A 16,222-nucleotide genomic window follows, 5' to 3' on the forward strand; every position below is an offset into this window, starting at 1 on the left:
CTCCCTCTCTGCCTCTCCTACTTTCTCTCTATAACTCCTTCAAGTTAATTAATTTTTAATTTAAAAAAAGTGTTGATGAAGATATGAAGAAAAGGGAACATTTGCACCTATTGGTGGGAATGTAAATTAGTAAGCCATTCTGGAAAACTGTATGTAATTTCCTCATAAAACTAAGAATATGAGTCCAGCATTGTGACCTATTGGGTTAAGCTGCTGCCTACAGAGCTGGCAGTCCATATGGGCACCAGTTGGAGTCCCAGCTGCTCCACTTCTGATCCAGCTCTCTGCTGATGTGCCTGGGAAAGCAGCAGAAGATGGCCTTAGGGAACAGGAAGAAGTTTCTGGCTCCTGGCTTTGGCCCCAGTCAATGTGGCCATTTGGGAAGTGAGTCAGTGGATAGAAGACCTCTCTCTCCCCGTCTCTACTCTCTCTGTAACTCTGCCTTTCAAATAAACAAAATAAATTATTATAAAAAAGTTCTGAGGTTCTGTTGCATAGAAGGAAGACTACAGATAATGTCTACGTACTATATTATCTACTTTTTAAAAAAATAGCAGAGAGGATTTGGAATGTTTTCACCATAAAGAAATGCAAAATATATGAGGAGATAGATGTGGTTTCTCTGATTGGACATTACACAATGTATACATGTATCAAAACATCACAGAGGGGCCGGCTTTGTGGTGGAGAGGGTAAAGCGTCCGCTTGCAATGCTGCCATCCTTTATGGGCACCGGTTTGATTCCTAACTGCTGCACTTCCAATCCAACTGCCTGCTAATGGCCTGGGAAAGCATCAGAGGATAGGCCAAGTGCTTGAATCAGCAAATGGAAGATCTCTCTCTCTTTCTGTCTCTCTCTCTGTAACTTTCAAATAAATAAATAAATATTTAAAAGTCATAATACAGTTTTTCCCAAGATGTATGTGTTTATTTATTCATTTAAAAGTCAGAGACAGAGTGAGAGCGCGCGTGCGCAAGAGAGAGAGAGAGAGATCTTCCATCTGCTAGTTCACTCTCCGGATGCCCACAACAGCCAGGGCTGGGCTGGGCCAAAGCCAGGAGCCAGGAGCTTCAATCAGATCTCCCATGACAGTGGCAGGGACCTAAGCACTTGGGCCATCTTCTGCTGCTTTTTCCCAGGCCATTAGCAGGGAGCTGCGTGGGAAGTGGAGTGGCTGAAACACGGACCAGCGCCCATAGGAGATGTCAGCATCGCAGGTGACAGCTTTACTCACTACAACACAACACTGGCTCCCATGCCACTTCTTTTTTAAAGACTATTCAGTAGAACTGGAGAGAGGAGAAAACAAGAGAAGAGACAGGGAAGAAGGAGCGAAAGGGGAAAAGGAGGACGCGGGGACGTGGGAGGGAGAGGGAAGATGAAAGGAGGGAGAATGGTGAGGAGTCGTCTCCAAGGAAAGCTACTCCTGAAGACCCAGCTGCATCCAATCCTGGAGAGGTCAGTTACTGAGACAGGAGAAAACGAGCTAAGAAGGGAGTTCAAACGTTCCCAACACAGAGACGCTAATTATTGTGATTTGATCATTACATGTTATTTGTACGTATCCAAGTATCACACTGTACCCCATAAATATGGGCAATTGTTATGTGTCAACTGAACGTGTTAAATAAATACATAAATGAAGGGAAGTCTGGATCTGCTGATGAGATCTTTGTTCTGCTCAACATGGAAGGGTTGGCAGTTAGAGGCGAGGGTGGAGACCAGGCGGTAATGGGCTACAGAGTGTGGGTGAAGTGCAGCAGAATGCAGTCAGGGATGGCACAGGGAAGGGGAGACCAAAATCAGCAGGGTACCAGGGACCCGTGCGGCTTCTCCGCCCTGCCCGGCCTCACCCGCTGGCCCTGGCCCGAGCTTCCTTGCCTGCAGCAAGTGTCAGAGGCTTATTCTCCAATGCTGCCACGGCCTCTCTCCTCTTGGAGCTGATCTTCCTTCCCAGCAACAAAGAAAGAGAGGCTCATCCTTTCTTTGATGTTCTTGAGGACGGGCTCTTAAGCTCTTCTGATTTCATAGAATTTGTTGCGAAAGACTTGAGAAAACAAACAAGACAATCAGAAGGGTGACAACAGTCACGAAAATGACTTCAAAACAAAGCTAAAATATGGAATAAATTATAATTTCCAGTCTTAAAGGACTCTTAGAATCAGGAGCCAGCCTCCATGCTAAGCACCTCTCTCTCTCTCTCTCTCTTTATTTGATGAGCAATTTTCTTTCAGCATCCAGGCAGCTTCTCCATCTTAGAAACTCCTCTTCCGTGACAGAACAGGGGCTAACAGCAAATGCCTCCTACCCTTCCGGGGACACTTGCATTTCTGAACATTCCCAGACAGGTTTTGTAGCAAAAAAAAATAGTCTTCTTGAGGTATTTTGTCCTGCCAGCTCAAAAGTAAGCCTTCTTAATACTGGAGGCTTTGTGTGTTTGTTGTTGTTGTTGTTGTTGTTGTTGTTAGAAAGTTCACATGAAAAATACTTGAGATTCAATATACTGTTATCTCTATGCTTTTATGTATGTTTGGAGTGTTCCATAATAAAAAGGCTTTCCTTAAAAAAAAAAAAAGGCCCACATCTGCAAAACTGCATAACTTAAGGAATGTGCTGAAATAATGAAAAACCAAATGTTTTTGATCTGATGTTTCCCCTAAACATGGTCACTACCTATTACTAAGGGAAAGAGAAAAGTTAAGGATACTTTATAGGAATAATAAAAGGACTATTAAAAAAATATGTAGGAAGAGATAATAAAAAGAACAAAGTACATATTTTCTAGGGCAGGCAATAAAGAACTCAAAATACTTTCTCAAATTAACAGTAAAGAGAATCAGAGTTGAGATAAAATAATTGCTGAAAATTAATAGATGTGAAATATTTACTACATTTTCAAGGCATCCCCAAATATAGGTGTATTTAAACATTTTTTGCTTTGAAAATATACCAATTGTTTCTAAAGGAAGATTTTCAGAGCTAGAAGGATATGTCAAATATTCATTGATTTGTTATTCACCCATCCACTGTACATTCACTCATTTGTTTCAAAGATTTATTTATTTGAAAGGCAGAGTTACAGAGAGGCAGAGGCAGAGAGAGAGAGAGAGAGAGAGAGAGAGAGGTCTTCCATCCGCTGGTTCACTCCCCAGGTGGCCACAAAGGCCAGAGCTGTGCTGATCCGAAGCCAGGAGCCAGGAGCTTCCTCTGGGTCTCCCACAAGGATGGAGGGGCCCAAGCACTTGGGCCACCTTCTACTGCTTTCCGAGGCCATAGCAGAGAGCTGGGTTGGAAGTGGAGCAGCCAGGACTCGAACCGCTGCCCATATGGGAGGCTGGCACTGCAGATGGCAGCTGCACCCACTATACCACAGTGCCAGCCCAAATATATTCATTCATTTAACAAAAACATTGAATGTCAATCATGTCAAGGCACTGAGGATACAACAGTAAACCAAATTATATAAGGTTCCAGGTCTTCTAACATTTACAACATCAATACAGAACCTTGTTTTATGTGTGTTTCTGTTTAAAGACCCCATATTTGGGGCTGGTGCTGTGGCAGGTAAAGCTGCCACATGCAGTGCCAGCATCCCATATGGGCACAGGTTCAAGTCCCGGCTGCTCCAATCCAGCTCCCTGATAATGTGCCTGGGAAATTAGCCGAAGATGGCCCAAGTCCTTGGGTTCCTGCATCCATATGGGAGACCCAGATGAAGCTCCTGGCTCCTGGCTTTGGATCAGCTCAGCTCCAGCCATTGCAGCCATCTGGGAAGTAAACCAGCAGATGGAAGACTCTCTCTCTCTCTCTCATTCTCTCTCTCTCTCTCTCTTCCTCTCTCTCCTCTGCCACTCCTTCTCTGTAATTCAAATAAAATTAATCTTTAAAAAAACCACTTCCTATTTAGTAGACATTATTGATCATTGACTTTGCTTGTGATGCTGCACAATAGTTGTACATTGGTGGCCACAGATGAGATCTCAGTGGTGGTATGGACTTGACTGATCTCTGCAACTGTGCACAGCAAGAGCCCTGGAAGAGGATAACCAGATCCCAGCATAAGGGCGGGGAAGGCAGAGACATCAAAGCCCAGGAAGGAAGGGGTTAGAGTGTAGGATAGTTAAAAAATAATAATAATAAGAGTGTAGCTTTTTGCTCCCTCTTTTTTAGGAATTCAGGCCCCTAGCACTGTGTTGAATCTGATCCGCCGCTGACAGACCAAAGGCTGAGGAGACCGGTTTCTAGCAAGCTTGGTCAGACATCCTCCATCACATGAGAGTAATTATTTGACTCTCTCCCCACTATTTCATGTTCCATTTCCCATGAGAGGTGAGAATGGCAAAGACCTTTCTCTTCTAACTCCTCTTGAGGGCTTGAGGCGCCCCCAGGAGAAGGGGGGGGGGGGGGATGTGATGTCTCCTGTAACACTTCATACCCCGCAGGCAAGGACTAAGAATGAGGATTACACAAATACACTAATGGAAGAGCTCTAAACCAGGATTAACTAGCATATCTGGGGCAAGATTACCTGGAATCTGGGGCCCTGGCAGTGAATGCTGGGACTGCTGGGAGCTCACTGAGATTCAAGTTGAGGACTTGTAGGGGAAGGGAGATAACAGACTCCCAAAACAGGCAGTTTTCCATGAGAACAAGAGGAGGAGACCAGGACCAAGATGCCTGGCTCCCTGGAGAGAGGAGAGTTTTGGGAGGAGGTGTGAGAGCCTGGGGGAACCCAAGAACTCTGGTTCTGGAACAGCCTCGAGTCAGAATTGCAGGACCCAGGTTCCTGTTCCCTCTATCGGCAGAAAGGCAAGAAGGAACGAAACCATCGAAACCATCGGTGTGGTCTCCAAGTAACCCGGGTATGCATTCAGGCCCAGACAATCAGGATTGAGGAATTTAGCACAGGATTGAGGAATTTAGTGCTGCATTGCCTGGAGGGGGTCTGGAGGGTCGAAAGGCTGGGGCAGGGGGTGGCGGCCGGTCCTGTACACAGACCCTGTCTACGGCGGGCGCGTGAAGGCCCACAGCCCTCCTCCTGCTCGTCTCTCGCTGCGGAGCTCTTGCCACAGGTCCCTCACGAGCGCCCAGCGCCCCCTGTGGTGGTGGACCACAGGGCCAGTTGTCCATTTCACCTTTTCCTCCCGCTTCTGTTTCCGAGGTTTCGGGCTGGGCGCGGGTTCCGGCTCGGTAGTCACGGTAACGGTCGCCTCAGCGACGCCCGGCTCGGCCGACCCCTGCCTGTGGCCAGGGGAGACTGAGGGGAGGCAGGAGCGAGGGGACCGAGGCATCGGTCCCTTGTGCTGTGTCTTCAGACTAAGAGTCATTAGGGGATTCAGAGTGGATTCTGCCTTCCCTCTTCCTCCGGGGTCTCCACTTCCCCAGTCCTGGGGATAACCTGTCCAACCGCCTGATTCATTAACATTGAACTTCCAGCCTTCACTGAATGAAGCTGATCTAACCCATGCACTGGCTTCACAAGGTGCACCACTTAGAACACGGGACAGCCAAAGGAGCCAGAGACCGCTGGGTGGGCAGCATGCTTTGAAAGACAACAGTGCATACAACGGCCCCCAACCCAGAAGGGGGTGGGCGTGTGCTGAGGCAAAAAGATCTGTAAACAGCTGTGGCACCCAGTGTGGCAACCACTGGCCCTATGTGGTTGCTATGCACTTGGCATGTGCTAGTCAGAACGGAGATGGCGCTGTCAGTGTAAAATACCCACATTCCAGAAACTTCGTGTGGGAGAAAAAGGAATGGAAAAAAAAATCTCAATTTCTATATTATTTTCATGTTGACGATACAGATTCGGATCTGTTAAATTGAAATAGATTTAAAATCACTTCAGGGGCCGACGCTGTGGTGCAGCGGGTTAAGGCCCTGGCCTGAAGCGCTGGCATCCCATATGGATGCAGGTTCATGTCCTGCCTGCTCCTTTTCCGATCCAGCTCTCTGCTGTGGCCTGGGAAAGCAGTGGAAGATGGCCCAAGTCCTTGGGCCTCTTCTGCACCTGCATGGGAGACCCAGAGGAAGCTCCTGGCTCCTGGCTTTGCAGCGCAGCTCCAGCCATTGCAGCCAATTGGGGAGTGAATGATTGGATGAAAGACCTCTTTCTCTCTAATTCTCTTCTCTCTGTGTAATTCTGACTTTCAAGTACATAAAATAAATCTTAAAAAAAAAAAAAACACTTCACCCTTTTCTTTTTAATTTGCTAGTGTGACTTCTAAGGAACTTAAGATTACATATGTGGCTTGTGAAAGCAAGAGAAGAGTATGAAGATAAGGTTCAGGGCCAGTGCTGTGGCATAGTGGGTAAAACCACCATCTGCATTGCCGGCATCCCATTTGGACACAGGTTCTAGTCCTGGCTGCTCCACTTCCAATCCAGCTCTCTGCTATGGCCTGTGAAAGCAGTAGAAGTTGGCCCAAGTCCTTGGGCCTCTGCACCCGCATGGAGGACCTAGAAGAAGCTCCAGGCTCCTCGGCGCAGCATCCAGCCAAAGGAGACAATTAGGGAGTGAACCAGCAGATGGAAGACCTCTCTCTCTCTCTCTCTCTCTGCGTGTAACTCTGATTTTCAAATAAATAAATAAATCATTTTTTAAAAAAAGATAAGGTTGGAAAGATAGCTATATCAGATATTTTGGAGCTATATAAGCCATAATAGTTTGGATTTTATTCTAAGCACATCAAAAATCTATCAGAAGGTTTTTAGTAACAGGAAACATATTGAAGTTGGTTTAAAAATAAATCACAAGTAAGAAGTTGCATAAAGGGTACTGTGGAAGAAGAAAGAAAGGTGTGGTTAATTCCCAGGAAAGACTGAATTCAAGGAGATGACATCCTTCAGCCCAACCAGCCTGCCTTTCAAAAACTTATCAGCCGTGGCTCACTTGGCTAATCCTCTGCCTGCGGTGCCAGAATCCCATATGGGCACCGGGTTCTAGTCCCGGCTGCTCCTCTTCCAGTCCCGCTCTCTGCTGTGGCCTGGGAGTGCAGTGGAGGATAGCCCAAGTGCTTGGGCCCTGCACCTGCATGGGAGACCAGGAGGAAGCACCTGGCTCCTGGCTTTGGATCGGCGTAGCTCCGGCCGTGGTGGACATTTGGGGGGGTGAACCAGCGGAAGGAAGACCTTTCTCTCTGTCTCTCCCTCTCACTGTCTGTAACTCTATCTGTCAAATAAATAAATAATCTTTAAAAAAAAAAAAAAACTTATCATCCAGGTCTCACTATTACACCAGCCTACTTCTTTTTTTTTTTTTTTAATTTTTTTTAAAATTTTTTTGACAGGCAGAGTTAGATAGTGAGAGAGAGACAGAGACAGAGAGAAAGGTCTTCCTTCCATTGGTTCACCCCACAAATGGCCGCTACGGCCGAAGCCAACCTGCACTGATCTGAAGTCCGGAGCCAGGTGCTTCCTCCTGGTCTCCCATGCGGGTACAGTGCCCAAACACTTGGGCCATCCTCTACTGCCTTCCCGGGCTACAGCAGAGAGCTAGACTGGAAGAGGAGCAACTGGGACAGAATCTGGCGACCCGACCGGGACTAGAACCCAGGGTGCTGGCGCTGCAAGTGGAGGATTGGCCAAGTGAGCCGCGGCACTGGCCCAGCCTACTTCTTAAGTTCCCTCCCCCTCCCCCTTCTCTTCCCCTTCCCTCTCTCTCTTTCTCTTTCTGAAACACACACATACACACATACACACATTTCCTCTTGGCCCTGTCTAGAGAACTCTGATACTACAATGACCATCATTGACAGCTCAGAACACAAAAGGAGAGGAGACATGATGTGTTGACGGAACACCTCTACTACAGAGGATTCCAGCCAAGATAAAATCAGTCCTGACTCAGATCAAGCCTTTAGATCTAACTCCTGATTTAGAGGAAATATGGGGGACAGAGCAGCACACTAAACAGTACCATGGAGATGCAATCAGCAAAATCAGACTAGAGTTTTGACCTAGGAAGAACAACCTCCTGGTTGTTTTAACAAATAAATTGACTCAGTCAGTCATCTCATCTTGGGGGAAGGGATCATCTACAGATTATAAGAGATTTAAGAGACATAACAAACAATTGTAATGTATAGATTTGGGGGGAATAAATTGTAAAAAAAAGAAAATAAAAGCAGATACTTCATCAGGGAAATTTGAGCAATGACAACATTAGGGAATTATGATTAATGTTTTAGGATGTCATAGTGGCTTGCATTTTTAAAAGAGTCTTATCTTGGAAATATTTATAAATAAAATGACATAGTGCTTGACACACCCTTCAAGATAATGGCCCTGGGAGGAAGAGGGTGGTGGTGAGAGTCCAGATAAAACAAGATCATCCATGACTTGATGATGGTTGCAGCTGGGGGACTGATACACTGAATTACACAATTCTTTTAACTTTGGGATGTGTTGAGAATTTTTCCAGTTAAAAAACAAAGCAAATCTGTTGTAGTTCCAGACTCCAGCAAGAAGTAAGAGAGGGGAGAGGCCCTCTCTTTCCAGTGCGGGTCACTTCCCAGCAGACACACACAGTTCTACTTACCTTCTACTTGCTATCATTTAGCCACATGGCCACATTAAGCTGCAAAAGAAGGTGGAAAATATATGTAGTCTGTATTCAGGGCATTACATACTCAGCTAAAAATAAATTCTTTCACTAAGAAAGATGAGGGAACAGCCACCATGAAGAAACTTTAGTAATCCTTGCTACACCGGCTAGGACAAAATACCTATTAAAAACTTAGTCCAAACACTCCACCCCCTCCCTCCATGTCTGACAATATAACACAGAACATACTTAATAATGATCCTGCATAATTTGAACAAAAGGGATTAAGTCTGATAGATTTACAGTTGTTAGATCTCGATTCTCCCTAAAAATCTGGCAACAAGTATTGCTCTCCTTAAATTTTATGGCAAGAGGGAAAACTCTCAGTTAACAACTGAATAGGTCAATTACCAGTAAAAAAAAATCGCACTGCAACAATAATCTGTGATACACACTGATGGTAAGAAGTTGAGGCAGGTGCATTGCCTTCCACTAACTTGGGCCACTTACCCTTATAGGATCCCTGGGCGGCCAGATAATAAATCCAGCCAGCCAGCAAATCCTCAGAGCCCTTAACACACACAAATAGATGTAAATAATCATCTGAACATCACTCTTGCAAACTGTAAGCTCAGATATGGCTATCAGCCTTTTCCAAAGATACATTCACAACAACCCAACTCTTTAAGGGGATCACATGACATAATCACTTAATACAGTACCTGGAACAAAGCTTTATCTTTGAGGCAGGCACATGGCTTAGGAGTTGAGCTCCTGCTTGGGACATCTGCATCCCCTATCAAAGTGTCTGGGTTTGAATCCTGACTCCATTCGCAATTCCATCTTCCTAATGTACATGTACTCCTATGGTGATGGCTCAATGAGTTGGGTCCCTGTCACAGATGTGGGAGACCTAGATTGCATTCCAAACTCCCAACTTTAGCTTGGCCCAACTTTGCTGTCCCAGGCAATTCAGGGAGGGAAAGAGTAGCTGAGAGATTTTTCTGTCTCAAATAAATTTAAAATAAAAACTTTTTTAAAGATTTATTTATTTATTTGAAAGGCGGAGTTACAAAGAGGCAGAGGCAGAGATAGAAGTCTTCCATCTTCTTGTTCACTCTCCAGATGGCTGCAATGGCTGGAGCTGAGCCAATCCAAAGCCAGAAGCCAGGAGCTTCTTCCAGGTCTCCCACATGGGTGCAGGGGCCCAAGCACGTGGGCCATCCTCTATTGTTTCCCAGGCTATAGCAGAGAGCTGGATCAAAAGTGAAGTGGCCAGGACTCAAACTGGTGCCCAGATGGGATGCCAGCACTGCAGGCAGCAGCTTTACCCGCTATGCCACTAAAATAAAAAATTCTTAAATCCTTGATTGTTGTTTTAAAAATTAGCAGTATTTAGCTTTTGAAGCATACTGCTTTAAAAAGAGAATGCTTAGTTTTTGAAATGAGTAAAAGGTGACTTCAAAATAGAGATTTGGTTAGATCTATCTATATTTCTGGAGGTATTAAGGTAAGTGGTGCCTGTTTACAAGAGATTAAATTCACTGAAGCAGCCCAAGTAAGTTAATGGAAAGTTGTTTAGATTAATACAAGAACCTTCTTTAGAAACTTGTGGGAGTCATATGTTGCACCATGGTGTTACAGTCAGTCATGGATAGCAAATAGGACAGGGTCCCATAAGATTATAATGGAACTAAATATTCCTATCTCCTAGCAACATCCTAGCCATCCTAACATAGCAGAGTAATGCATTGCTCACGCATTCGTGGCAATGCTGGTATAAGCAGACCTATTGTGCTGTCACTTGTGTCAAAGTATAGCACATGTAATCAGGTCATTGTCATACTTGACAATGACCACTAAAAAACTGCAGTATCCATTTATGTATTTACTATACATTTTATGTACTTTTGGAGTATTTAATTTTATTTTAAAAGCACTAGGTAGGTCCTTCAGGAAGTGTCCAGAAGACAAGATTATCATAGGAGATGACAGCTCCACACATGTTACTGCCCCTGAAGACCTTACAGTAGACAATATCTGGCGATGGGAGTGAGTGATATTGATAGACCTGACCCTGTGTATGCCTAGACTGTTGTGTTTGTGTCTCAGTTTTTAACAAAAAGTATAAAAAATTCTAAAAAGTAAATTTTAAGATAGGCTATATCATATAGCCTAAGCGAGTAGCAGCCATTTGGGGAGTGAACCAGCTGATGGAAGACCTCCCTCTGTCTCTCTGTAACTCTGCCTTTCAATAATAAATAAATCTTTAAAAAATACTGCTGTCTGAATTGAAGCACTTCCTTGAGAATTAAATGAATGGCTCAAGAGAAATTGATGTAATTTTTAGACCTGTAAGAGACTTAATCCCTTAATTTTTAAATTAAACGAACTGAAGTTTGGGGGTAATTAAATGGTTTGCCTCAATGCAATAGGCAGCAAAAGAATAACTACCACTTTGATCAAATCGTGTTTTTTAAGGGGAGGGAAGATCAGCAAAGAAATAACAAAGAATGATTAAGATGAGGACCTGACAAAATTCACAAAAGATGCATGCAGAACATTAGGAAAAGCAATTTAAAATTGTTTTTCATTTATTTAAGATGCAGAGAGACAGAACTCTCATCTGCCGATTCATTCCTCAAAGGCCTGCAACTGCCAAGGCTTGGCTGGAGCTGAAGCTGGGAGGCAGGAATGCAATCCAGGTCTCCCACGTGGGTGGCAAGTAACCCAATCACTTGAACCATCACTGCTGTCTTGAGGATCTTCACTAGCAGGAAGTTAGATCCAGGAGCTGGAGCTGGGGATCAAACCCAATACTCTGACCAGAGAGAGATGGGTATACTAACTAGTGTCTTAACTACAAAACTTAAACACCTACCATGGAAAAAAAAAAAAAAAGTAATGTTAAAAAACATATAAGCAGCTACTTTGGTCAAGAATCAACTAATGGCTGTGGTAAGGGAGGTAAAGCTAGACTCAATGCCTCCTCCTCGCCTCTTTCCTTTCCTTTCAGATGAAGGTGCAAATCCTCTCTTTTTTGCCCCCCCCCCTTTTTTTTGACAGGCAGAGTTAGACAGTGAGAGAGACAGAGAGAAAGGTCTTCTTTCTGTTAGTTCACCCCTCAAATGGCCACTGCAGCCGGCACGCTGCACCAATCTGAAGCCAGGAGCCAGGTGCTTCCTCCTGGTCTCCCATGCAGGTGCAGGGCCCAAGCACTTGGGCCATCCTCCACTGCACTCACAGGCCACAGCAAAGAGCTGGACTGGAAGAAGAGCAACCGGGACAGAATCTGGCACCCCGACCGGGACTAGAACCTGGTGTGCTGGCGCCGCAGGCGGAGGATTAGTCTAGTGAGCCACGGTACCAGCCTGTTCTCCCCTTTTACCTGTTGATACCTCATTTGATGAAACTTCCTGAGAAAAGGGGACATAGTAACTTTTTTTTTATGAACAGGTGTCAGCAAACTGTCTACATTTTACCCTCACACTTAATGATAACTTGAGATGGGAATAGAATCTCACATTAGAGATGATTTGTCCAAAAATTTTGAAAGGGCTGTTCTATTGTCTACATTTCCAGTGTCACTGTTGAGAAGTATAGCACCATTCTGATTCCAGCTTCCAAAATTTTGTTGAGATTGTCTCCTCTATCACTTTGAGGCCCCTATGAACTTATGCCATTGTAATTTTCTGAATCTTTCTCCTATCATTCCCATCAGTTTTAGGAGGGAAGGAGTTAATTAATTAATGTATTCACTGACTTTAACCAGGTGTTATCTGAGTTGTCTATTTACAATCCCTCTTACTTTACTCTATGGGATATCTCAAGCCCTACTGGCATTTAGGCAAGACAATTCCTTGTTACGTCAAACTGTCCCAAGTATTATAGGACATCTTGCCAACTCCCCAATTTTTTTTTTACTCTTGTTTTCTTTCACCTTATGTTTTCCATTCCTTCATTTCTTTACTATTAAACTAAAATTTTTTGACCATGCCATTCTATTGGTTTCAGTTTGGGGGTACACATCTTCCATTTGCTACATCTGCCAAGTTTCTTTCCTTGCATTTATTCCCTTACATCATTTGTAATCTTTGTGAATTCATCCTTGGAGAAATTGTTCTCTACACGTCAGGTGTTCCTAGAGTTATGGACATTTTGCTAAAGAGAGAGGCTTTCCACTGGTCTCTCTCTGGCTCTGAATTTCAGGGGTATCAGACCAGTTAACATGACAAGTTCTTGGGCTGTGGTCCCTGATCATGGAGTAATGTGCACTCTGACCTCGGATTTGAACTGCAAAAGGATATCAGCCTCTGCTCTCTAGCAGCTGACTCTCACTATGGCTTGGATGATAGCAAGCATCCTTATAGTCTCTTCAGGCCAATGGTGGATATTTTTGGAGTTATCATCACAGGGTCAAGATCCTTAGGACAGATTGTACTTTTCAAAGATGGATGCACTCATATATATCCAAACCCACATGCTCTTCCTCCAATGTGATGTCAACACTTTTCCATCAGGAGATGAGATCTGTGTCCATTCTCTGAAACTGATTTCCTCACTCAAAAAGGTACAGTGGAAGTCATACTGTGATTTCCAAGGTTAGGTCATAAGAAAGTTATATGTCTTCCATGTGACCCTTTCTGGATAGTCACCTTTGAAACCCAGCCACCATTTTGTGAGGAAGCCAGAGGGCATGAGAGGCCACATATAAAGTTTCCTACTGACATCTACAGTTAAGGTCTCTGTCAACAGCCAGCATCAATCACCAGATATATGAGTGAATAAGCCTTCAGGTGATTTCAGCCCAGAGTCTTCAAATCTTCCATTTGAGGCCCTAGACATAATGAAACAGAGCCAAGCTGTCCCTGCTGTGCCCTGTCCAAATTCCTGACCCACAAAGTCCATAAGCACAACGAATAGTTGTTTTGTACCACTACGTTTTGGAGAAACTTATTATGCAGTCATGGTAACTGGAACAGTGTTCCTTTGTGACTCCAAAATTTCAGCAGATGGCTCAACGGTGGCTTTCCATGTGAGCATTCCTTCATTCCAGGCACCTGGTGACTTCTTCCTTTTGGTGCTTAGCTCAGTCACATACTCATAAATTACCTTATTGTATTTAACTCAGCTCTTCATACATATTAAAGTAGAATGGAAGTTCTTCCATGTCAGCTCACTCCACCACATTAGCACAGAAGTTTCCAGAGTAACTTTTCAAATGATGACATAAGGAACTGAAGAATTTGATTTCTATGCAAAGATCATAAAATCAAAAAGAAAAAGAATCCTAAAGGGAGGGACTTTTTTAACACCAATCAAAGTGTACAATGGGATTCTAGGAAACAGATTCTTTCACAAGGTCCCAGTGTGTGCATGTATTCATATTTCCAGAGGGCAAACTTATCAATATGTATGTCTTCTTGTTAAGATTTTTATTTACTTCAAAGGCAAAGTGGCAGAGACAGAGAGAGAAAGCAATCTTCCATCCACTAGTTTACCTGCCAAACAGCCGAATACTGGGGCTGAGCCAGGCCAAGCCAGAAACCCTGCTCCATATGGGTCTCCCATGTGAGCAGCAAGGGCCCAAGCACTTGAGCCATCTTCTGCTACTTTCCAGGTGCATTAGCAGGCAGCTGAACCAGGAGTGAGCAGCTGGGACTTGAACCAGCACTCCAATATGGAATGTTGGTGTTGCAAGTGGCAGCTTAAACCACTGAGCCACAACAGTACCCCAAACATATCAGTCTTTATGATTTTATATACTTATTTTTTTTGACAGGCAGAGTTAGACAGTGAGAGAGAGAGAGACAAAGGTCTTCCTTCCGTTGGTTCACCCCTCAAATGGCCGCTACAGCTGGTGCACTGCGCCTATCTGAAGACAGGAACCAGGCGCCTCCTCCTGATCTCCCAAGCAGGTACAGGGCCCAAGCACTTGGGCCATCCTCCACTGCCTTCCTGGGCCACAGCAGAGAGCTAGACTGGAAGAGGAGCAACCAGGACAGAATCTGGCACCCCAACCAGGACTAGAACCTGGGGTGCTGGCACCTCAGGCAGAGGATTAGCCAAGTGAGCCGTGGCACCGGCCTGATTTTATATACCTTTGATCCAGAATTCTACTTCCATGAATTTATTCTAAAGGAAAGATCATTAACACATATAAATACTTGAAGGATGCAAATTTCTGTATTTTTTTATAATAGCAAAGAGGCTGAAAATAACCCAAGTATCAAATAGCAGATGGTCAATTCATCCTTATTTTTAACTTTGTCTGAACCAAAATAATTATCAAGTGAACAAAAAGACAAGACACAGATTCACTGAGAAAGCTATTTATTTATTCATAATGCCAGGCATTGTGCTAGGAGTTGAAATACATGAGTGATGAGGATACAAAGGCATGCAGTCTATTGGGGGAATAAACCAAACAATGAGAGTTCATCATGACAAATTCTAATAAGAAAGCTAGGTTCACATCCTTCGATACAATAGAGCCTCGGCTGACCTAATGAGAATGTGGAAGCAGGGTTTTGGCTTTGCTTTTTGAGTAAGTGATATACAAGTTGTGAATGCTGCTCATTGGAAATGGTTGCCTCTCTGTGACTGGAATGTGAGGGTGTGCTAACTTTTTGTAAGAATCTTCAACAAAGATCTGCTTTCTCCTTTCCCTTTCATTGAATTTTTTTGAATGTATTGTGCTTGTTTAAGGTATATAACATAATGTTGTAAGACACATGTATGGAATAAAAAGGGTGATATGTTGACTGCATTCAGACCAAGAGTGGAGCACAGGTGAATGGCAGAGCCTGCGTCCTTCTACCAAGAGGAAGAAAGCTACTGGCTGACCAGGAACATTTACCTTGGAGTTGTTATCATGTGATCAAGAAGTAATTTCTACATGTTAAATCACTGAAATGTTGCTGTTTGCTTGTCACTATAGTCAGCAATGTGCTAGCTACAACATTATTTCTTTATTAGCTAACTTACTCAAATATACACAGTAAGCCTGTTCTATGTACAAATAAATGCACCATGTGACAAATACAAAGATAAATGTTCTGCCTTGATTTAATTTCCAATGCAGACTGAAAAACAGTAGCCTTATAATATAGAACATATGAGAGTAATGGAGATGTTACTTTCAGGTAGAGGTTCATAAAGACTTGGAAGACACTAGAAAATGACATTTAAATAGGATTCAAACAAACAGAAATGTGGATAGAGGCATTCTAGGAAAAGAGATAGGAAAGATGTCATGGAAAATGAAATATAAGTGGAGAAAGGGGATTGGACCAGGGTATTTCCAAGAATTAATGAAATAAGATTGGAGATTACAGACAAATCTGAATGCTGGGCAAAGTGCTTTGTATTTTCAACTTTGTGCAATGGGTAGCCACTGAAGGTTTTTGAAGAGATGTGTGGCACATACTCATAGCTACACTTCAGGAAGATTAATCTGGCAGGGACTGGAGACAAGGAGAGGAATTAAAGGGCTATTATAATAGTCCAGCGGTTTTAAATTAGAGTAGCAGCAGTGAGAACGCAAGACTGATGATTGAATTTGGAAGGTTTGACAACGGAAAACGAGTCAAAGATAGCTGAGATTATGAACTGGGATGACTAAGGGAATTACAGAACCATAAATTACAATTCAAAGAGAACAGGCTAGTCTGGGG

General features: G+C 43.7%; 1 protein-coding gene across 5 annotated transcripts in view; it reads right to left on the reverse strand.

Moving 5' to 3' along the window:
* C6H8orf89 (chromosome 6 C8orf89 homolog) overlaps positions 1-16,222 on the reverse strand; it is a 41,385-nt gene that overhangs the window by 20,531 nt on the left and 4,632 nt on the right. The window contains exons 1-2 of one of the 5 annotated variants that reach the window (XM_051843835.2): positions 5,000-5,656; positions 1,855-2,048 (exon numbers count right to left, since the gene is read on the reverse strand). The exons of 1 other annotated variant lie outside the window; for it this stretch is intronic. Coding sequence is in view for 1 of the 4 variants with exons in the window: in XM_051843833.2 (XP_051699793.2) it covers positions 8,541-8,557 (17 nt within the window). In the remaining 3 variants the exon portion in view is untranslated. Of the gene's footprint in view, positions 1-1,854; positions 2,049-4,999; positions 5,657-8,540; positions 8,580-16,222 lie in introns of those variants that run through there. 3 more of the 5 variants (XM_051843834.2, XM_051843837.2, XM_051843833.2) reach the window with 3 other exon arrangements.

This window comes from Oryctolagus cuniculus, chromosome 6, assembly GCF_964237555.1.
Source record: "Oryctolagus cuniculus chromosome 6, mOryCun1.1, whole genome shotgun sequence".
NCBI lineage: Eukaryota > Metazoa > Chordata > Mammalia > Lagomorpha > Leporidae > Oryctolagus > Oryctolagus cuniculus.